This window comes from Manihot esculenta, chromosome 9 (assembly GCF_001659605.2).
Source record: "Manihot esculenta cultivar AM560-2 chromosome 9, M.esculenta_v8, whole genome shotgun sequence".
NCBI classification, from domain to species: domain Eukaryota; kingdom Viridiplantae; phylum Streptophyta; class Magnoliopsida; order Malpighiales; family Euphorbiaceae; genus Manihot; species Manihot esculenta.
In genome coordinates this window covers 29,943,606-29,965,402 of record NC_035169.2, presented here as the reverse complement: position 1 = coordinate 29,965,402, position 21,797 = coordinate 29,943,606, and the positions used below count along the sequence as shown (strand labels likewise).

Here is a 21,797-nt window from a genome sequence, read left to right as displayed (position 1 = left end):
ATGCACTTTTCACCAGGCTAAATCTCGGAGTGCAAAGAAATTTATTATTTAAAAAGTTGATTTGTTATTGATATAATTAATTAAATCAAACCTATGACTATATATATCATAAGGTTTTGTATCATCCAACCGAACTTCATTCCTAGCGAGAATATGTTGATTATGAATCAAACTTATAATTTCATGAAATTTTTTAATTAATTATAAGTTTTAATAAAATATCAGGGCTTTTTATTATTATTTTTTATAATTGTCAATAATATAGTATTAATTAGCACGTGCATATATTTTTTTATAATTATTTTTAAGATTTAAATTTAAAATCTTACGAGAATAAATAAAATTAATAGTAATAGTTTTTTTTTTTAAAGTAGTATTTAATTTTTAAAGTTAAGTTATCTTTTCAGTGATTTTTTAATTTTTTAAATAAGAAAATACGTAAAAGTCTAAGATGTAACATTCAAAGCAAAACTATTGAGACATAAATCAAGTTCTAATTAAAAAAATCCATCATATAAATCTAGACTTTTAACACTTCAATTCAAATGTAAAATGTTCTCCATAAATTCATTTTTCAATATGGAAATAGGAGAACTGTGTTTATTTTACATTTCAAAAAAGTAATTTTCCGTTGCCGGGAATCGAACCCGGGTCTCTCGGGTGAGAGCCGAGTATCCTAACCAACTAGACTACAACGGAACCGTGAGGGGAAACTCTTTAGTATTAATTTGTCAGTTTCTTCAGCGATGCCATATTCCGCTCTTCGCCTGTTATTCACCCTCACTCACTCGTTTCTTGGGTTTCCATGGCGAAAGGACTTGGAAACGGTAGTTCTTTTTTGCTTTGTTAATTCAATTAGGGAAATTGCTGGGTTTAACATTTGATTACTTCATTATTCTCTTCATTTTCTCTTATACCAAACAGAAACATTAATGTGTTGTACTCGTGAAACAGTAATCCGAAATTAGAGTTTTTGGTTTTATATTCTTTATCTTCTATGTCTGCAGTTCACTAACACTCACCAATGGTATGCAGAGAGTATCCTTGAGCAACTCAAACATGGAATCGCCCAATTCGAGCTTGTCTCTTCGCCGGTTCCTTCCATCTCGACTTCAAAATGTTACCCATATCCCATGCCCCTCTTCGCAGACAACAGCCATCGGTTCTTTGCGAGGATTGGACAGTCGCTGTGAGTTTTAATTTTCTTCTTATTTTTTAACACATTGGAAGACCTCTGCAAGCGATTTTATGGATTCATTTTCTGCTAATTGTCAATGTATCATTACTTCCATTTCAATGAGGCATTTTATTTATTAATTTTTCTGTCAGAGGTAAAGGATCACCGGCGGCGAAAAAAGTTGAGCACTATTCAGTTCAGAAAGTTACTGGGGATGGCCGGTGTCTATTTCGTGCACTGGTATTATTTGGTTGCTTTTTTCGCTGACTGTTTTGCTTCTGATAGCATCCTGCTAGTTGTATTCCTATTATCTGTTGGGATTTGAATATTTAAACAAAGAGATTAAGCTATCGTTTTGTTTATCTGCAAGAATGTTGAACTATTGGTTGGAGTTTTGGACTTAGTATTATGGGTAAATTAGCAAAGAAACTGAATAATGAATAAAATCTATTGGGGTTCTGACTGCAGTCAAACAAACACAAGTGTTAAAAGTAGGCTAAACAATCTATAGATATGAATGCAAGTTTGAGCTTGCTTTTCTCTAGATGGAGTACTACCGCTTAAACCTATCTCAGCAGTTGGAACAGATTGTCCAGTTCTAAGTGTATAATCGTGAAATAATCTATAAATAGCAGGAATATTTTCACCAAAAAAAATATTTATAGCATATATCTGATAATTAGTTAGACTTTAGAAAAATTGTTTGCCCTTAATTATCATTACCCTCCTAATTATGTGCAACTACTACCTCCTTGCAAGCTCTATAGTTTTATCTTTTGTTTAAATTCTATAAATAGTTTTGCAGAAGTGTTGCTCTTTAGTTATGAGTGTCTCAACAATATAATAATGTTGCCTGTAATTTTATCAATGAAATCAGGTCAAAGGAATGGCTTTCAACAAGGGTATCTCTCTTAATGCACGTGATGAGAGAAATGATGCAGGTATATTTCTTTTAGTTATGTTTTAAAGCTTTTAGGTACGTTTTTGAAGCTCCATTGGGATTCCAAGCATATATGTCATTTGATTTTGGAACCCTTCATGATGACACTAGTTTCATCTGCCATTCCATAAATTACCTGTTTATTTCAGTATTTTTTGGCCAGGCAGTTCTTTTTCACCTTAAAATTAGATTTTTCAACTCTTGTTAGTTATAGTGTTGAGGTGCATATAATTTTATTGCATCTTCCTTAATAATTTTCACACCTTTGATTGCCTGTTTACTGTTTGCAGTCATCTGAATTAACTGCTCAGTACACTTGCTTCTTATGAACTTGACAATGATTGAACAGAAAGAGTAAAACTGTGAAAATTTTGTTAACTTTTTACATGCAAGAGCCACAAGTAGCAAAAACTTAGAGAGGTTATGAGTCAAATGCCTTGGATTTTATGCTATTAATCTTGATCAGAAAACATAAGCTTTCAAGTGGTATTGGGGTTGTGTTTGATGGAAAATATTAATTAAATTTATCTGTGGCCTATGAGGATAACTTTGTATTCTCTTACTCAAAATATTGCAGATGACCTACGAACTGCAGTGAAAGAGGTTTTGTGTGTTAGTGATAAGGAACGGCGTCAGTATGAAGAAGCAGTGATTGCAATTACAGTAGATGAGTCTTTGAAACGGTATCAATGTCTATCCATTTAGGTGTTCTAATGTTTGATTTAGCATGCATTTATGATGGAAAATCTTTCAACACATTTGTTAATGTCTTTCCACAGTTACTGTCAACGCATTGGGCGTCCTGATTTTTGGGGTGGAGAGTCAGAGCTACTGGTTAGTGCTTTTTTTAAAATTTTTTTTGCGCATTGACTTGAATCCTATTGTTTTAATGTCTGCTCTTTTATTGAAGTTCATTTATTTGTGATTGCATCAGGCACTGCAGATTTTATTTTATTTTATTTTTAAAAAAAGCTTAGGCATGTACTTGTTGGTAGTTGATACTATTTATGCACAGCATACTCACAGAATAATAATCACAAATATAGGAAAAAAGAAAGACAGGAGGAGTTTCCAAGTAAAAGGCCTAACGAAAATAAAAAGGGAGTCATTTCTTGAGTATTTCAATCAGTTGGGATTGGTTAGGCCAGTCTTTGGAAAGAGGTCTCTCAAACCTTCAAGTGCCATGTAAGCCTGTTGAAGGTGACATGCATCAATGTTCCAGCGGTCATCCTATTTTACGTTGTATTTTTTACCATTGAGCTCCACGTGGTGAATAAAAAATGAGTAAATACAAAGCCAGTTGTAGGTTTAACAATCTCTCTTGTGACAAAATCATCAAAACAGCAAACTTTTGGTTGTTTTAACAGAAACTTTTCTGATTCAGCCTGACCTTCCATATGTGCATGCATTTCGACAGTGTCATTAATTATACATGTCTATTGTTTATTGGATACAGTTACTATCAATACAAAGATATGTGGAACATATGTATAAATTTGAAAATGGCTACTAAATTAGGATATTTGAGATCATTAGGTTAAGAAGTTTCACAATTATAATTTGAATAAAAAATGTTTCCATTGAGTGGGCAGAGCAAAATTAACACTTGGAGCTTCAATGAGTGCCTTTCGGCAGGAAATTCAAATGTGTCTGAGTGCATTATGAAACAATTCATGGGTGGTTGTTATTCTTCTCTCTTTATAAGGGAGTGAGAGTGTGTTCTTGTTGTTTCCATGTAATTATCCAGAAACCTCTTTGCAATTCTGGCTGAAGCATTATATATGCTGACCAGTGACCATACATTGAAACAGGTGCTGTCCAAATTATGCAATCAGCCAATTATAGTTTATATACCAGAGCACGAGGTATGTTTGTTTACTTATAGGTTCTGGTTATTAATTTCCCGTCATCGAAAATTGTGTAATTTAGGTGTGTACTCTCTCTCTTCCCATCTCTTTTCGGTACTTCAAAGTGTGGTGCATGCATCTTATTTACTAAATTCCTTGGAAATGTAGTGATTTTATTTTGATTATGATCATCAAATTGAGGTTATAGACAGGAGTGCTTTGTGCATCTTTCAGGTCTATTTGCTCTCTTGGACTTGAACATGAGATAGTAATTTTACCCTCCAGTCCAAAAGGGCCTCAATTTTGCCTCTAGTTTAAACATATATCAGGGTTTCAAATCGTGGCCGCGTTCGTGGTCGCGGTCACAGGTAATGAAAACAGGCATGTAATGGTCATAATGTAACTGTAACTGTCTGTTGCTATGCAAATTTTTCAAAAAAATTTGCAAAGTTTATGAAATTAGCAAATATTTAAAGATATAATCAAAAGTAAGATATACAACTTAATAATAAATACAAATATATCTAATAAATACAAAATCTATAAGTTTTAAACATCATACATAATAACTTACCTCAATTACTATCAGAATGAACGCTTAGTATTTACATTATGTAAAATAATTTAAAATATTTAAAGAAATTACATTTTAATTTAAAGTCATGTTCTTTTTTATACTTACCATCTATTTTTCATAAATTTTTAAATTTTTAAATTTTTAAATTTTATGTTTATATTTTATACTTAATATTTAGTTGTCATTTATTATAACTTGTAAGAGTATAAAACTCATTTAATAATTAGTATTAATGATATTAGGTTATAATTCTGAGCTTCTAAAAATTCTACATTTCTAATCTAGCATTCTAAGTTATAATTATTTTTAATTATGCATTCACTAAAAAATAATTTGAAAATATCTAAAAATTGTGGAAAAAATAATAACAACTTATGTTTTGAATTTCTAATATAAGTTATCTAACATTCTAATTTCTAATTATTTTTATTTATGCATTCACTTCGAAGGAAAGTGAAAGGCTTCAAATGTGAAGAAAAAGTCTTTCTACCTTCAATACACTGCACTACAAGTGGTCTCTTGCAGCAATTCTAAAGATTTCTACCCATCAAATGAGGGTAACAACCTTTATGGCCATTAAGTCGCAGCCAATAACTGTCATGACCATTACGTTTTACGGCCGTTACCGACACAATTTTTAATCGCCGTGAAATAATGACCTTAATGGTAACGGCTCCTTGGAAAACCTTGAAATAACGGCCACTATTTTATGTAATGGCTGTTATTTAAAACCATGAAATATATACTCCCTTTGTTCCATAATTTTTATTCACGTTGTTTTTTTACACACATTAAAAAAAATTATTAATTTTTCAATTATATTCATCCTAAAGACATTAAATTTTATTAAATACTAAGATATATTTTGAGAGGTTTTTTGAAAATAAAATAAAATTAAATAAGATTATAATAGTCAATTTATATATTATTATAGTAAAAAAGGGAAAATAGACAATAATTTTGGGACATGTAAAAAAAAGTAAAGATGGACGAAAATTATGAGATATAGAGAGTATTTATGTTATACTTTGCCCCATATAACTTTATGAGACTCATTGTACATACACTAGTCTTTTTGTTTCCCCTCAATTATTAACTAATCTTCTCTTGAATGGAGGAATTGTAAGTTGACTACATAGAATTTTCTTAGATTAGTCAGATTCATGTCTGTAGATTTGGTTCATGAAGGAATAAAAACTTCATTGAATTATCTATGAACAAAGCATCATTTCAAATCCAACTCAAAAAAAGTTGTTTACATCATTTATGAATTTAATTTTTATCTACAAATCTAGTTAACTGAAGGATTGGTTAATTTTCATTCAAGCAATATAAACCAAAAGCATATCCAAGATTTTACTTTGAAATTATGTTATCCAAATGTAACATTGTAGTATTTGAAATTTATTATATATGCATTGAGTATTTGATGTAATATATAAAAATACTTTATAATATTTGTAAAAAGCATATGTATAAAAAGAAAAGCATACCCGCTCCCCACCTGCAATTTTACCCTCCATTCCAAAACAGCCTTAATTTTGCCTCCAGTTTAAAATATATAATTTATGTTATAATTTGGCCTATATAACTTCATGAGACACATTATATATATCATTTAGTGCCTAATATCAGTCTTTTTTGTTTTCCCCCCCAATTATTAACTAATCTTCTTTTGAATGAAGGAATTTTAAGTTGGCTACATAGAATTTCTTAGATTAGTTAGATTCATGTCTGTAGATTAGGTTCGTGAAGGAATAAAAGCTTCATTGAGTGTGGACTTAAATTATCTACGGATAAAGCATCATTTCAAAAAATCCAACTCAAAAAAGTTGTTTACCACATTTACAAATTTAATTTTTAACCACAACTGTAGTTAACTGAAGAATTGTTTAATTTTCATTCAAGCAATTTAAACCAAAACCATATCCAAATTTTTAAGTTATGTTATCCAAATGTAACATTGTAGTATTTGAAATTTAGTACATATGCATTAAGTATTTAATGTAATATATAGAAAATACTTTATAATAATTGTAGAAAGCATATGTATTAAAAGAAAAGCATACCTGCTCCCATCTGCAGTACTTTTCCCTGTCTTCCCTGTCCCATTGCCATTCTCATTAAGAAGGGTGCTGAAGTTCCCCTTTATTACAAGAATGATTTCACTTGAGGGAGTGAGGCATGCAAAATCAATGCCAGACCATTTGTGGCATCATTGTATTTAGTGAATTTTGCATTGATTATTACTCTTAAAACTTCTAATGTTGATTATGAGCATGTAGTAGGTGATAAAATTATGAATTCTTGAGGAAGTATTTTAAATTTCTTTTAGTATCTCAGCAATTTGATGAGATGCGAGATGGTGCAATACATCTAACTACAGTACATATTTGTTTGTCTGGTTGAATTGCAGCATCGAGGTGGATGGGGCTCTGGGTTTATTCCCATTGCAGAATATGGAAATGAGTTTCGCAAGGGCTCAAGAAATGGAAAACCAAGGAAAGTTGTGAGGCTACTGTACAGTGGCAAGAACCATTATGATCTGCTTGTCTGAGACTTTTTCATGGAAAGGAATACTGAACATTGATACCTACCAAGGACATGAATGGTAAGATGCCCGAAGTAGAATTAGTGTCTTATTCCGTTTATAGTGTAGAAGCTAGAAAATAAATGTTCTTGCAATTTCTGTTGGTTTCTCACTGAGACTGTCCAGTCTTTTCTGTTTTTGGAAGGGGCTGACTGCTTACTCTTGTCTGCTGCTGCGTGCAGCTCCAGGTTAAGGTATACAAAGTAGTTTGAACCTATTTTTAGTTTATAGAGATTTCATGACTTCATCTGATGATCTGTACCCCAGATTGCCACCTGCTTTCCCTTTGTGTTAAGCCCAAGTGATCATGATTTTTCTTTGGTATTTGTTTACTTCTCCAGCTATTTGTTTATAATTTGTAGTATGCACATTATGATGCGCGTCACTTGTGGAAGAAAACCTTTTTATGCTTCTTTTTTTTTTTGAATCTTTTTCTTCCACCCTTCACGCGCCCTTTAATATTCCATGTATAACTGGGAAATTTTGCGTAAACCGAGTCTTATAAACTCAATACAATAAAGCTCACGTCATAAATACATGTGGATGTATGATGTTGATGTGGATTCCTTTGTTATTTTAGTTCTTGATTTGTGTATATTCGGTTTAGACAAATAGAATAGAACGAAGATTTAAAAAATAAAAAGAAAAAGAAACCCTATGCAAGTCAACTGCCAATTTGGGATGATTCTTTGAGTGGCAGTTATGGAGTTTATAAGACAGCCCTATCATTAATCAAACATAATAAATTAATTTGACCTTAATATATGAGTAATTTAATTTAATCTATAAATTGTAATGATTACCATCATTAAATCTTTTTGTATTTTACTATTAGATTCAAATAAAAATCAATTAAATTAAAATATCGAATAATAGTAAATTTATTTTTAAATTTTTATTTTATTAATATTTTTAATACTCACTAATTAAATTTAACTTTATATTTTAATTCTACTTAAAAAACATGAATTTATTATTTTAATAATTATCTAATATTTAAACATGTTATTTTAATAATTTTATTTTTAAAATTAATTTAATTATATTTTTATTAATCTAAATAATTCTTTTAAATTTTTTAATAGACTCCAAAATTAATTTAAATAGTAAAGTTATCATCTAATTTATATTTTTATTTAAAAAATTTAATATCAATATATTTTATATATAACTTTTAAAATTTTTTTAACTACCTATAAAATTAATTTAAATAATAAAATTATTATCTATTTTAAATAATAAAATTATAACTATAAAATAATTAAAAACTATTATAAATAAATAAAAAAATTAAGAGTAGAAATATAGATTTTCAAAATAAGATAATTTTTTTTTCATTGAAGGAGGATTATCACGTGTTACATGTAAAATATTAATATAAATGATAATAAGAATGAGAGGGCGGGGATGGATACCCCATGCCACCTGTTGAGCCTCGGGAGGAGAATTCACAGTGAGCAGCGAGTGAAGTTGATTTCCTTTTTATATTTTTATTTTAGTTTATTAATATAAAAATATAAATTTATTTATAAAAAATTATATATTATAGGTTAGAAATATAAACTTTAAAAATAATTTTCATATATACATATATTTTTTTAAAAATTATAATGTTTAGGATAATTTAAATATAAGTTTTACATTTTCCCATAGTATTACCTAATTTAAATGTGTAACAAGTGACTACCATTTTGAATTAATGCAGGAAAAATGGTAGTCTTAAAAATAAGATTAAGCTGCAAGTTTAGATAATAAAGAAATAACAATTATACTATTCTTAAAAATATTGATAAGAATGACAAAATGGAGCCGGCGGATATTGATATTCCTCCATCCCCACCATATTGAAACTCATGATGGGGTGAGTAATTTATTAAAATGAGCACTGCATAGAAATACCTTGTAAAATAAATTATATATTATATGTTAGAAATATGGTTTTTAAAAACAACCTTAATATATACATTAGTTTTGTTAAAATTATAATATCTATGGTACATATTAATCACTGATTTAAATTTATGGAATAAATAAATTTAATATTTTGAATTAATATAAAAAATTAATAATTTTATAAAAACTAGAGTAAGGGATGAACAACAGATAATTATTGGTTTTTTTTTAATATAAGAATAAACACTACATAACATGCAGTAAAAAGGATATCAACATGCAGTGGAAAGGATATCTCATATGTAGAGTGAGCATTCGGTCGGTTCGGTTCAAAATCGAATCGAATTGAATAAATTAAAAATTGAAATTTTAGTATTTATAAAAATCGAATCGAATCGATTTTAATCAGAAATTGAATTGAACCGAACCGGTCTGTTTCGATTGTGATATATAAACCTATTAAAAGAAAATATCTCAAACTCTAGTGCAGATTGGATGCCAAGTTCAACCAACAATCAACATTGTTATCATTACTAATAGTAGCTGCTTCACTGGAATGGAAGAGGTGGAGAAAAAAAAAAGCAAAAAAATAAAAAACCTAAAAGAAGGGCATTTCAATGCATTAAAATCTTATATTAATTTTATTATTTATTTTAATAAATAAAATATTTTAAAGTAACACTTTATTATTTGTATGGTATTTAGAGGTGAATTGACATTCACATGTGGTTATATGACTGAATTCAATTTAATTAGATTAAATCTAGGTTTTATAATTTTTATTTTATTTCTTTTTAATATTGAAGTCTAGTTTATTTATTTAAACAAAATAAAAAAAAATAAACTTTCAAAACTATTGATAAATGATTTAAACCTTTAATTGAGTGAAGGTTTCAAAACTAATCTTTTAAATTAATAGCTTTGGTTTTTTAAAATATCAAAAAACTTCTACTTTCAACATTTTTTCTTAAATATTTTTAAAAAATTTCAATTCATTCTAAGTAATAATATAACTCTTCATTAAAATAGAAGTTTTATCATTACTTGATTTAAAATAAAATGAAATTAATTTGTTCATGAAAATACTTTATAAGATATTTGATATCTTGTCTTGTAAATTTGATATTTTTATAAAGTAATAACTCTATGAAAAAAATATGAAAATATGTTCAATTAATAAAAAATAAATTTTCAAACGATATAAATATTTTTTTTATGAAGTTATGTAATAAAAACTATTTTAATATTAACAACATGTCTTCAAATTATTTAATTCCAAGTAGTTTTTATTGATATGTGTTGCATATGTCTATAGTCATTATACATTGGTGATATTTTTTTATATATTTATATTATATAATTTTTAAATAATTATTTTCATTATAAAAAATAGGAAAATATAGCTAATTAAATGTAAGTATCTATATGAAAAGTCATTCAAAAATAATTTTAATTTTTTTCCCTATAGTAATTATATACTATCACAATTTCAATATTTATTCATTGTAATAAAAAATTAATTATAGAAAATATAAAAATGAAACAAATATAAAATGTGAAATAAAATTTGTGATAAAATATAATATTTATCTTCAAATCGATAGATATTAATTTTCTTAATTGGTCACATATACATTTAAAATATTCAAATGGATTAAATTCTAAAAATGAAAATTTAATATTTAATATTTCAAACTTTCTTCCTACTTATTTACTATCGATATATATAAATATTTTTACGGCCGAACATATTATTACTTTATTATCCTCTATTTTTTAAAAAATATTCATATAATCATTTGACAAAAAACACTTATTATATTTTTATAATCCTAATTGAAAAAAAAATTGTTAACAATAAAAAAATAGATATTGCTTAACAATGAAATTTAAATGGGATATTAATTTAACCTATTTAAAATTAAAATTTTTTAATTTTTATTTTATTAAAAATAAAAGTCAATATTTGTAATATCCGGCTAGACTCTAGTATCGGAATTCCTACCGTCCGGTGGAATCTTGGATGTCGGAAACCTCTAGAAGGGTAAAATCATGTTTTTATAAAATGTTTTAATGTATCTTATGGTTTTAAGCAAAAAGGAAATTGAGTTTTAAATGAAAAAGATCAAGGAGACATTTCCAGGTTCGGCCGCCGAACGTGGGATGGTTTAGGGGGGCAAGTTAGGATTCCGAAAGTTTCAAAGGTTCGGCCACCGAACCTCATGTTCGGCCTTCCGAACTTGCATGAGTTTTGGAGGCACTTTAGGCTGCCGAAAGGTGGTCTGTCAACCCCTATATAAGAGCTCCATGGCCGAAACGGGCGAGTTTTCTCTCCATTTTCGGCCACGGTGAGTTCTTGCTCTCCCATGGTTCATTTTAGATGTTTTTCCTTCGATCTTTCATGTTTTAACAAGTTTTATGTTGATTTGAAGATATTTGAACAAAAGAGCGAGTTTTGGAAGCTTGGAGACCAAAGAGTTGAGATCTCTCCCATCTCCAAGTTGGATCGTCTCTCCTCTCGTTCTTCAAGAGGTAAGAGTAGATCCATAGTTCCTTTAATATTTTAAGTAAGTTTTATGAAGTTTCTTGGGGTAGAAATGCATGTGTAGGTTTATGTGGAGTTTATGGGTTTACTGTGCGTTTATGATCAATGTATGTTGGATATGCATGTTTGATGTGTTGTAGATGGGGTTTAGGATAGTTTGAAGCCCCTAGGAGCTTGTATGCTTGAGTATGCATGTTGTAGAATAGAAAAATGCATGATTGAATGAGTTGGGAGGCATTTATGCATGTTGAGCTGAGTTTCTGCCCTTTTGGGAAGAACTCAGGTTCGGCAGCCGAAGGCTCTTTCGGCCGCCGAACCTGCCTTTGGTAGCATGTATCGGCTGCCGAACCCTGCCCCCGAAAGTGGACTTTTGGCTCTGGAAAGGAGTTTCGGCCGCCGAAGGTGCCGCCGAACATGCATGAGTTTCGTCTCTGGAGGGAACCTTCGGCCGCCGAAAGTGCCGCCGAAGGTGCATGACTTTAGGCTCTGGAGGGCCTTTCGGCCGCCGAACCTGCCGCCGAAAGTGCCCTGTTCAGCCCTCCTTTGCATGATTTATGTGATTGTTTTAAGGTGTTTTAGGGGGTTTTTGGGGAGTATTTTAGAGTTATGTTTATGTATGTTAGGTCCCTCATTTGAGTCCACCTATGTAGGTTCGGACCCGAGGAACCGAGGACCCCAGTAGTGAGTTCAGCTGCTTTTGAGTCTGTTAGAGCTTCAGCCAGAAGTGAGTGAAATATCTTATTTCGTTTCAAAGTAAATAAATAAATTCTGAGCATGATACACGCATCATGAATGCCATGAGATATACTAGGGTGCTTGCATTAGAATTCACGAATATGTTGCATTGCATAATGTGTTGTTGATGTGGATGAATGTTGGATGATCCTTTAGCCGCACTACGTTATGATATGATGTGATACGGTATGGAAGACCAGTGAGGCCCATTCTATGCCCCTGGCATATTGGAATGTTATGTTATGAATGTAATGTAAGAGAAAGACCAGTGAGGCACAGTCTACGCCCCTGGCACTATTGGAATAAGTAGTGGGCTATTGGTGACAAGTTCATCCTTGATGTGGATTGTTTGTGATGTGTTGCATTTCATGAAATCATTAAATTTAAATTGAATGTTTAATTATTCTGCTCACTGGGCTTTATAGCTTACCCCTCTCCCTTAACCCCCAGGTTTGCAGGTACAGGGTAGACCAGGAGGTCAGCCGGAGTAGAGTCATGTGTTATGTAATAGCTAGATGTGGACATGGATATGATGTAATGTAAAAGTATGATATAGAAATGTTATGTAATGATGCTTATGAAAGTTTAGAGTCGTGCTTGACCATAGTATTATGTTAATCTCTTTCTAGTACATGATCTTAATGTTTAATGATGATTTTTGTAAACCAAACTTAATTTATGTTATGTCACCCCATTAGAGCATTGATGAGGACTCCAAGGTGGGGTTAATGTTTATATTTATGTATAGTGCATGCATAGGTTGAGTTTGGTGATTGAATGGAAAGAAAAGTTCAAAATTTTTGTGTATGTTGTGGATCATGTATGTGATTAAACAGGTTCACAGGATGAATGTTTGGCTTGCTACGGGTCCCAGCAGCCTTAAGCCGATCTGGATCCTAGCGCCAGTAGCGATCCGATTTTCGAGTCGTTATAATATTTAAACACATCAATACAACTAAAAAAAATCTAAACAATAACACTAAGAAGATATTTATATAAATTTAGAGTGTTTTCTTCATCACATATTTGTATATTCTTTTATTAATTTATATATTATTATTATTAATATTAGTATTAATTTTAAATTAATCTAATTAATTATATATTATTATAATAAATTTATGAATATAATTTAATTTTACTAGAGTATAAAAATTATAATATTATTATGTTATATATATAAAAAATTAAATATATAATTAACTCAATTAATCTCTAATTTATTACTTATATAATATTAAAAATTTTAAAAAATAATAAAGTTTTCATACCTAACCCCTTAAAAAATTAATTAATAAAAATATAATATTATATTTAACATATAGTATATATATTTTGTTGAATTCAAAAGGAAGAATACTTCTTTATACAAAACCTTTTCCTTGGATGATGGTATAAAATTCTTAAAATATGCAAAAATTGATGAAATAAAAACTAAATAATAGTAAATTTATTTTTTATTTTTAATCTATCATAATAAAAGTAATTTTTGAAATTTATCAAATAAAATCTCTATCATAACATTTTTTTACAATTAATAATATAATTTAAATATATATTATTAATTTTTTTACAATACAACAGATTTTGAATTTAAATGAAAAATAATATATTTAATTTAAAGTTTTTAAACATTAATAAACTTATATTTTTTAATATTTTTTAACTAATTCCTAAAATTAATTTAGCAAATAAAAAATTCCTCTTCTATTCAAAGAAATAGAGATATTTAAGTGAAAGAATTTTTAAATTATTAATTTACTAAAAAAATTATGATTTTATGCATTTCTTATTTTAAAATTTTTTATTTCATTAATATTTTTAATATTCTGTAATTAAATTTAAATTTTTATTTTTATTTATACTTTTAAAATATGAATTTCTTATTTTAATAATCTTCTTAATATTTATATAATATTTAAATATATTATTTGAATAATTCTTATTTGCAATTAATTTAGTGGTATTTAAATTAATTTTGAACCTTATTTTATATTTTCTTAATAAACTTTAAGATTAATTTAAAATAATAAAATTATAATAGAATGTATATCTTTATTTAAAAAATTTAATCTTATTATATTTTTTATATATTTTAAAAATTTTTTTATCTAATTAAAATTAATTTAAAAATAAAATTATCATCTACTTTAAAAATTAAATTTTAAATAATAAAATTATCAACTATTTAAATAATTAAATTAAATAATACTGTAAACAATCTAAAGACTCACAAATATTCATAAATTTTAAAAATTATCTTTATATATTCTTTTAAATTATTATTATTTTTCATTAATATAATATATTTTCTATAATATGATCAATGTAAAGTTTTTTAATAATAAATTAATTGTATTTTATTTAAAAAAAAAAAGTATATATATGTATATAAACTTTGGTCGTCTTCTCTCAATAAAATGGATGGGCCGAAGTACGGGTTTTGCCTTAAAAAAATAATCGGATGTTGGTGGGCTGTAGCCGGACGAGGCATCCAAGTCCAAGTGGTTTTGCACGTGCAAAGTGGTACGTGCAAACCGAGTCTTTAAACGTCCACACACCAAAAAAAAAAAAAAAAAAAAAGAAGGGAGAGAGAGAGAAAGAAAGAAAGAGAGAAAAGTTGAAAGATGTTTGGCATTTGTACTTCCTCTCTTCGTCTTCTCTTTCCGTCGCAACTCCAAACACCAAAATCGCGATAACTTTCAAAAAGCTAGAGACATAGATTCTAGGGTTTTTTCACACACTTCGTTCTAATCTAATTTCGATTATTAGAAAATGGAAGGAGTCAGCAATGGAGGGATGTTGTACCATGAGGTGCAAGAGGCCAAGCTTTGCGCCGTACATTGCGTTAACACGGTGTTGCAGGGACCCTTTTTCTCCGAATTTGATTTGGCGGCGCTCGCTTCGGATCTTGATTGCAAGGAGCGCCAGATGATGCAAGAGGGCGGCGCTTCCACTGGTGATTTCCTCTCCGCTGAATCCCACAATGTCTCCTTGGGCGGAGACTTTAGTATACAGGTACTCTTCTCCTCTCAATTCGGATGTTTCCATTTTATATTTTTTGTTTGCTTTATTATGTCTCTGGATAAATCGGTTCGAAAAGAAGGGAAATTTGGAAAAAAAGGGAAAGGAAAATGTGTGGATTCCGGAGTTGTGAATACATGGAAGAATGTTGAAAAATTTGATGGATGATCGAGACTTAATCGGAATTTGAAATTATCATTAACTTGCACCCATATGCTTGTTTTTCAGTAAACGCCTTCTATTTGTTTGCCCCCTTAACTTGTATTATATCTGGGTAGTATGGTGCTATAATAGTTTTAAGAGTGTTTATGCTTTTATATTTTCTATTTAATTGTCTTCCTACTTCTACTTATGGATGGATGGTCACATTTGCTTCTTTTTACTTCCCTGTGGTCTTTTTAGTTGCTGAGAATAGGGGAACTAACAGAAAAAGGGATACTGGAATTTGAGTTCTAGAGTTTTATGTTTCTTCATTGTTTGCGAATTTGATATGGAGGGTGTGTGTATCAAATCATCTAGGTCAAGTCATTACTGGAGTATAATTAGATTTTTGGTAACCGGGTAATGAAGAAGACTAGAGGAGGAGGGGTTGCAAAGAATATGGATGTGAATATTGCCCAATCTACGAAGGATGTGTGGCATAAGGGGGTGGGAAGTGTGTACAATTTTTAAAAAGATGTACTCTATAACAGCAACTAGGCATTAGCTCCAAAACCAGTTTAGATTGGCTGTATGCATTCTTTTTCACCATTTGGCTTTGTTTTAGATCAGTTCCACATCAATATTCAAAAACTGTAAATCAAAGATTACCTATACTGAGACATTTTTAGCCTATAACAATATCATGTGATTGTTCAGTATTTGCAGATAAATACTTAGTTTGCTGTATTAAGTGCAGATGAGGTGTAGGAAAAGATATGAGTAGCTTTTGTGTGACAGATAAACTTAAGAAAAGGTTAGAACTCGTTACAAGCATTTAGTAGTGTGGTGTGGAAGGCATCACTGTGTGGACATTTTGCAGTTTGCAGTTTCTTTTGAATGTTACTTATTTTGTATTGTAGTGGAAGAGGTTTGGATCTGATATACTCTAAATGGAAAGGGAAAACGTAGTTGAAGGTCAAAGATTTGAGTTTTTCTTGGTTGCCTATTACAATCTAATGTTGCAAAAATAAAAGGGTGTGATAGTAGCATAGCATATAGTGCTGGAAGGTTTTGTTTTCTTTTGGCCGGTCAAATTTCAAGTTACATGTTTTGCAGGAGGACTATTGCTTGTCAAATCTAAATGATATTATCCTAGCTTGATGTGCTTTAAAATTTTTGCTTGAAGGTTGTACAAAAGGCTTTAGAAGTGTGGGATTTGCAAGTCATTCCCCTTAGCAGTCCAGTTGCAGAGCCTGCACAGATTGACCCTGATCTAGAAAATGCATTTATTTGTCATTTACATGATCATTGGTTCTGTATAAGGAAAGTGAATGGAGAGTGGTACAACTTTGATAGTCTTTATGCTGCTCCAGAACACCTGTCTAAGTTTTACCTTGCAGCCTACCTGGATTCTCTGAAGAGCTCTGGCTGGAGTATTTTTTTGGTGAGAGGAAGCTTCCCAAAAGAGTTTCTCATATCATCATCTGAAGCTTCTAATGGGTATGGGCAGTGGCTATCTCCTGAAGATGCTGAGAGGATTACCAAATCATGCAACTCGGCTCCAGATTCTCAAAGAATCAGTGCGACCCGACAGCATTCTGACCTAGCTGAAGACATGCTTACTGATTTTGAAGATGAAGACTTGAAAGCTGCAATAGCTGCCAGCTTGATGGATTCTTCCCAAGCCAAGGCTAGTGTTGAAGCCGGAAGCACTGCAAATGATAATAAAGAAGGGGAAGAAAAGAATGCATAATAAGAACTGCTACTTTGAGATAATATTTATCAGTTGTAACACTGATCCATGTCAGCTAGGATCTTTAGCCAACATCCTTTGCAGTTGACAATTGACTGAAATGTGTAGCATATACATTCATTACACTTCCCCATACTTATTACACCCAAGTGACATAAAAACTCTCTAAGAAACGACCCACTCAACCCCACCATGTGGATGACTTGCAATTTTTTTCCCTTTTTTTTAAAAAACTGCAAGAAAATGATTGCATGAAGAATCACTTGAATAAATAAAAAAAATGTTCTAATTGTCTCATAACTAGGAAATATCATCACATTAAACTTGGTGACTTGGGGAGTTTCAGGAGTTGTTTCCCCCCTAAATAGTGCGTAGGTTGCCTTTTTCAATTAACCCATCTCATCATCCAACTGGTTGGAATTGAACTGGGACAAAATTTCGGCCTGAGATGATAGTCTCTTGAATATGCCATCGTAGAAGAGCAAGTATTCCCTTCAGCCACCCAACTAAAAGATCTGAAAGCCGCCCCTTTCTCCTTAAGAATGGTCTTTCTATTCAATACTGTCGAAGATTGAACACAGCCACAGCCCATGGGAGCAATTGCTGACAAGGTCGGACACTCTCAATAGTCTCATCAATTCAAAGAGTCGCAAGAGACAGTCACTAAGCACGAGAGAATGTCTTCGTATATGTATAATTCTAATTATTTAATAGAAATATTAAATTTTTGGGTGGCAAAACTCAAATGAGCTGAACCTGAAAAGCTAGAAAAAGCAATAGGCCGTTTGACGCTTTTAGGCTGGAACTTGTGTCTTGAGATCACCATCACCAACAATGCATCTTCATCTTTAGAATATTCATGGCACCTTGAGTTGTATTTATAGATGAAAACACTGGCACAACCGATTTCTTCCTTTTTTTTAGAAGATTTTTCCATTTAAGCCACATCTTCTTCTTCTTTGCTTCAATTCCTTGGTGGGTTTTAGAGATCTCACCAGATTCAAGATTCTAAGTGAATTATTCTGTCTCAATGGGTTCATCGAATCACTTGTTTAACAGGCAAAGAACCGTTCATGAGATCTTTGGAGGAGGATTTGGTGAGTCCAATACTTGAACCTCTCCTACCTCTTAACTGGTGTGCATATCTAGTCGGAACAATTCGTTCAATTTTCTTTTTTAATTATTTAAAATTTTCAATATGTCCAAATGAGGAATTGAAGTCTGAAATCAATAGAGGTTTTGGGTTTTACATGGGATTAACAGTTATCTGTTTTATCTTCTATTCAACAGTTGCAGATGTGATACTATGGAGGCAAAAGAATGTTACTGTTGGGATATTATTAGTAGCTCTAGCTTCTTTGGTGGTATTTGAGAGATGGGGTTACACTCTGTTATCTCTTGTTTCTAGTGTTCTTCTCCTCCTCCTTACCATTCTCTTTCTTTGGGCCAAATCTGCTGCCATCCTTAACCGGTAATTTCCAAAAAGATTTTACTTCTTAACAGGTTATATTGTGCCTTTTCAGTTATGCGCTCGAAAGATCAAGCAAATTCAGTACATTCAATTGTTCATCTTCTGATACTTTTCCCTTGTGTTTTTTAAGAACTGATCTTGGTTTTAGTTGTATTTTTCATCTTCTGTTATTAAATTCCAATGCGTTGCTCAACTTTGGAGGATAGTATCAAAGGAGTAGTAAATGATTCTTCTATGCCTAATTTCATTGTTCCTCGGTCATCCTACTAGTTGCACATCCAACTAACTAATAAACTGGGATAAAATTCATTTTCTTCATCTTAATTGATATGATCAAGTTTGGTGTTAAACCTTAAATTTTATTATGGTCTAGTTAGTACCAATTCACATGCAGACGACAGAACTTTGAGTTTGTATGGTTGTTCAGTCATAAAGATTCACTCTTCAGAATTTGTTGCCAGCTTTCCTTTCCTCTTTGTTGATAGCAGAGACTGCTTTAAATGAAAGGGATGAGGTATTCTTGGTTGATGTTGAATTTGACCCTTCTTGTAGGAAAACTTCTAAACATTACAAATTTTCTGAGTGATCAGCTTCTTAATTTTCGTCATTTTCTTCAGTAAAACCTTGAGACTTGATTGAATTTTATCCCTATCTTTGAGCAGACCTTCTCCACCTTTACCAGAGTTGCATCTCTCAGAAGAGACGGTAAATGAAGTTGCAGCTTTCGTCCGTACTCGCTTGAATGCTTTTCTCTCAGTTTCCCAGGACATTGCCTTGGGTAAAGACACAAATTCATTCTTTAAAGTAGCTGGGTACCTGTTGCTGATATCCATTCTTGGTGGGTTAGCTGATTTTCTTACTTTGGTTTACACCAGTAAGTTTCATCTCTCTTTCAATCACAAGATTAACTTGGCAATAGATTGACAACTGAGGCAAAAAGATAGAAGTAAAAGGAAGAACACAAGTAAAATTTTGACAAGATTGAGATTGACTTGTTCTTTTTCCGTAGTTAATCCTGATTTGAATGCTTTCCTCTCTGACAGGTCTTCTTATCATACTCACAATTCCTGCACTCTATGAGAGGTATGAAGATTTTATAGATAAATATGTGAAGGCAATGTGCAAGAAATCACAGCAGTTGTATGCAAAGTTTGATGTGGAGTGTATTGGCACAACACAAAAATGGGTTTTGGAGAAGCAGAAACTCGGCTGATATCTTCCTTGTTCTTCTCTTCTGCTTCTCTTGCTGAGGATTGCTTGGGGTGGGAATCTTGTCCTTTTTGAGCTTTGGACATTGGAGATATCTCTATTTCTTTTTTGTTTTTCTTTGGGAATGATACAGAAATGTATAGGAGTTGCCACCAAGAATATTTATAAAGATTGGGGAAAATATCGCAAAATTTCATGAAGTTTTGAGTTAAGAATTATACTATAACCCTTTGTTTGAAGTTGTGAAGCGGTAAAGAAAAAAATTAAAAAGGAGAAATGAAGAGAAAAGAAAATAATAGAAATGTGATTTATTTTCTTTTGTTTAGATAGATTATTAGAATAAGGGAAAATACAATTTCTTCAATGTAGAATATGACATTAAGCCCCTATAAATTAAGAAACCAGGTTTAAACTAACGATGGCATTTAAGTATTTTAATATTATTAAATTTTATTTCTTTTCATTTCCCGTTAATTTGGAGAGAGGTGGTGAGAAATTCGTTTTCTCCTCTTTTGTTTCTATGTTTTTTCTTTTCTTTTCTCTAGTTAGTGTCCAAATAAGAGAATTTAGGGAAATCAGATTTCTTTTATCTTTTCTTCTCTCTATTTCCCTCCAAACAAAGCATAAATGATGAGAAGTGCTTATATGAATACCACATAGAAAGTGCTTGCAATTTAAAAAATAAATAAATAAATAAATAAACCAAGCTTTTGAGGATAGCAAAAGTTATTAAAAAGCTTCAGCAAACTATTGCAGGCAGTTTTTTTTCCACAAATATACCTATTTATCTCAAACTCTCCATGAAAATTCTCAATTAATCACTAATTGTTAAAATTCAAGAGCTATTCGTTCGATAACTAAATAAAGTTCAAAAGTTGATTTATGTATTTTCAAACTTAAGTAAATGTTCATTTTTTTCAACTCGCCCATAAATAAGTCCTATTGATTAAAAGAAAATAAAAAAATCTTTTTCTGTTAAATATATATATGAAAGATATTATTATTTGACTATTTAATTTATAAAATTTGATAAATCTGATAAACAAGTCCTTTTTTATAGATTTTTTTTGAGAAAGAATTTTTAGAAGAAAACGTTTTAAAGAGAAATATTTTCAGAAAAAATTGTCTTCAAGAAAATGTTTTTTGAAAAACATATTTTGAAGGATAAAATTTTTTGAGAAATTTATACAAGTAAACTACTGTTTAAAAATTTCACTATTGAGCACATATGTTTGAAATAGGATTAAATGTTTTTGTCATTTAAAAATTTTTTTGAAAACTTCTACTTGAAAAAAACTTCTATTTCCAGTAATAGAGATGTGAAAAATATAATGCAGCGACTGAAGTACTGATATAACGAAATGTAAAGAACTTAATTCAATTTTTAAAATATAAAAACTAAGACGCGAGTTTCCCTTTGTGGTTCAATACTCTTGCCTTTTCCTTTTTCTTAAATCTAATTTCTTCTTTCCCTTTCCTATGGAAGACGATCTGCGTCAATTGACTATTGATGAAGAAGAAAATGTTATTGCCCCTATTAAGAGCTCTAGCGATATTCCGATTATTACTTATGATTTCTGTATGGTGAAGATGTTTCTCACATACAATCCAATCAATTTTCAGAATATGCAGACCTCTTTGACAGATTTATGGCATCTTTTAGAGGGGATGTTGTTGTCTCTGATAAGTTTGATGAAGAGATTGCAGGCCGAATAAATAATGATGCTAAAAAAAGGCCAATAAATACTAAATATAACGTTGTTATAGGTTTTCATTTCTCTCAACAGGATGTCTCTAACAACACCTCTGCGAATATTAATTTGACATGCAACAGTAAAGCGGCTCATCCCGTCAAAGGTCGGGATAGCCGAAAGCAATGATCGTTCTGTATTGGA

General features: G+C 30.6%; 3 protein-coding genes and 1 non-coding gene across 7 annotated transcripts; 3 read left to right on the top strand and 1 right to left on the bottom strand.

The window, feature by feature from the left end:
- Positions 1 to 626: 626 nt before the first annotated feature.
- On the bottom strand, positions 627 to 699 carry TRNAE-CUC. The gene has a single exon. It is a non-coding gene; the product is annotated as a tRNA-Glu (tRNA).
- A 24-nt stretch (positions 700 to 723) lies between these two features.
- LOC110622039 (OVARIAN TUMOR DOMAIN-containing deubiquitinating enzyme 3) lies at positions 724 to 7,455 on the top strand. Of its 3 annotated transcripts, none has more exons than XR_002489043.2 (9): positions 724 to 827; positions 1,036 to 1,189; positions 1,330 to 1,417; positions 2,055 to 2,118; positions 2,695 to 2,800; positions 2,897 to 2,951; positions 3,929 to 3,982; positions 6,958 to 7,152; positions 7,277 to 7,455. XR_002489043.2 is itself a non-coding variant. In XM_021766386.2 (8 exons), the coding sequence occupies exons 1-8, from the start codon at positions 806 to 808 to the stop codon at positions 7,096 to 7,098; spliced, it is 684 nt and encodes a 227-aa protein (XP_021622078.1). In that variant the 5' UTR covers positions 724 to 805; the 3' UTR covers positions 7,099 to 7,455. The 3 variants fall into 3 exon arrangements, 1 of the variants encoding a protein (XP_021622078.1); XR_002489044.2 differs by having other exon boundaries at positions 7,258 to 7,455; XM_021766386.2 differs by having other exon boundaries at positions 6,958 to 7,455.
- A 7,418-nt stretch (positions 7,456 to 14,873) lies between these two features.
- LOC110623773 (ataxin-3 homolog) lies at positions 14,874 to 17,398 on the top strand. Its single transcript, XM_021768794.2, has 2 exons — positions 14,874 to 15,322; positions 16,656 to 17,398. Exons 1-2 carry the CDS (start codon positions 15,080 to 15,082, stop codon positions 17,220 to 17,222), a joined length of 810 nt encoding a protein of 269 aa, XP_021624486.1. The 5' UTR covers positions 14,874 to 15,079; the 3' UTR covers positions 17,223 to 17,398.
- Positions 17,399 to 17,546: 148 nt separating this feature from the next.
- On the top strand, positions 17,547 to 20,114 carry LOC110623774 (reticulon-like protein B12). Of its 2 annotated transcripts, none has more exons than XM_021768796.2 (4): positions 17,547 to 18,319; positions 18,513 to 18,693; positions 19,356 to 19,531; positions 19,737 to 20,114. In XM_021768796.2, the coding sequence occupies exons 1-4, from the start codon at positions 18,253 to 18,255 to the stop codon at positions 19,904 to 19,906; spliced, it is 594 nt and encodes a 197-aa protein (XP_021624488.1). In that variant the 5' UTR covers positions 17,547 to 18,252; the 3' UTR covers positions 19,907 to 20,114. The 2 variants fall into 2 exon arrangements, with proteins under 2 accessions (XP_021624488.1, XP_021624487.1); XM_021768795.2 differs by having other exon boundaries at positions 19,356 to 19,567.
- The last annotated feature ends 1,683 nt before the right edge of the window (positions 20,115 to 21,797 follow it).

Excerpts from the sequence above, each read along its gene's own strand:
- LOC110623773 (XM_021768794.2), top strand. The coding sequence starts at position 15,080 with ATGGAAGGAGTCAGCAATGGAGGGATGTTGTACCATGAGGTGCAAGAG. Across the intron at positions 15,323-16,655 it reads GCGGAGACTTTAGTATACAG|GTTGTACAAAAGGCTTTAGA; the intron begins GTACTCTTCTCC and ends TTTTGCTTGAAG.
- LOC110623774 (XM_021768795.2), top strand. The coding sequence starts at position 18,253 with ATGGGTTCATCGAATCACTTGTTTAACAGGCAAAGAACCGTTCATGAG. Across the intron at positions 18,694-19,355 it reads TCTGCTGCCATCCTTAACCG|ACCTTCTCCACCTTTACCAG; the intron begins GTAATTTCCAAA and ends ATCTTTGAGCAG. Across the intron at positions 19,568-19,736 it reads TCTTACTTTGGTTTACACCA|GTCTTCTTATCATACTCACA; the intron begins GTAAGTTTCATC and ends CCTCTCTGACAG.
- LOC110622039 (XM_021766386.2), top strand. The coding sequence starts at position 806 with ATGGCGAAAGGACTTGGAAACG. Across the intron at positions 2,952-3,928 it reads GTGGAGAGTCAGAGCTACTG|GTGCTGTCCAAATTATGCAA; the intron begins GTTAGTGCTTTT and ends ACATTGAAACAG. Across the intron at positions 3,983-6,957 it reads TTTATATACCAGAGCACGAG|CATCGAGGTGGATGGGGCTC; the intron begins GTATGTTTGTTT and ends GTTGAATTGCAG.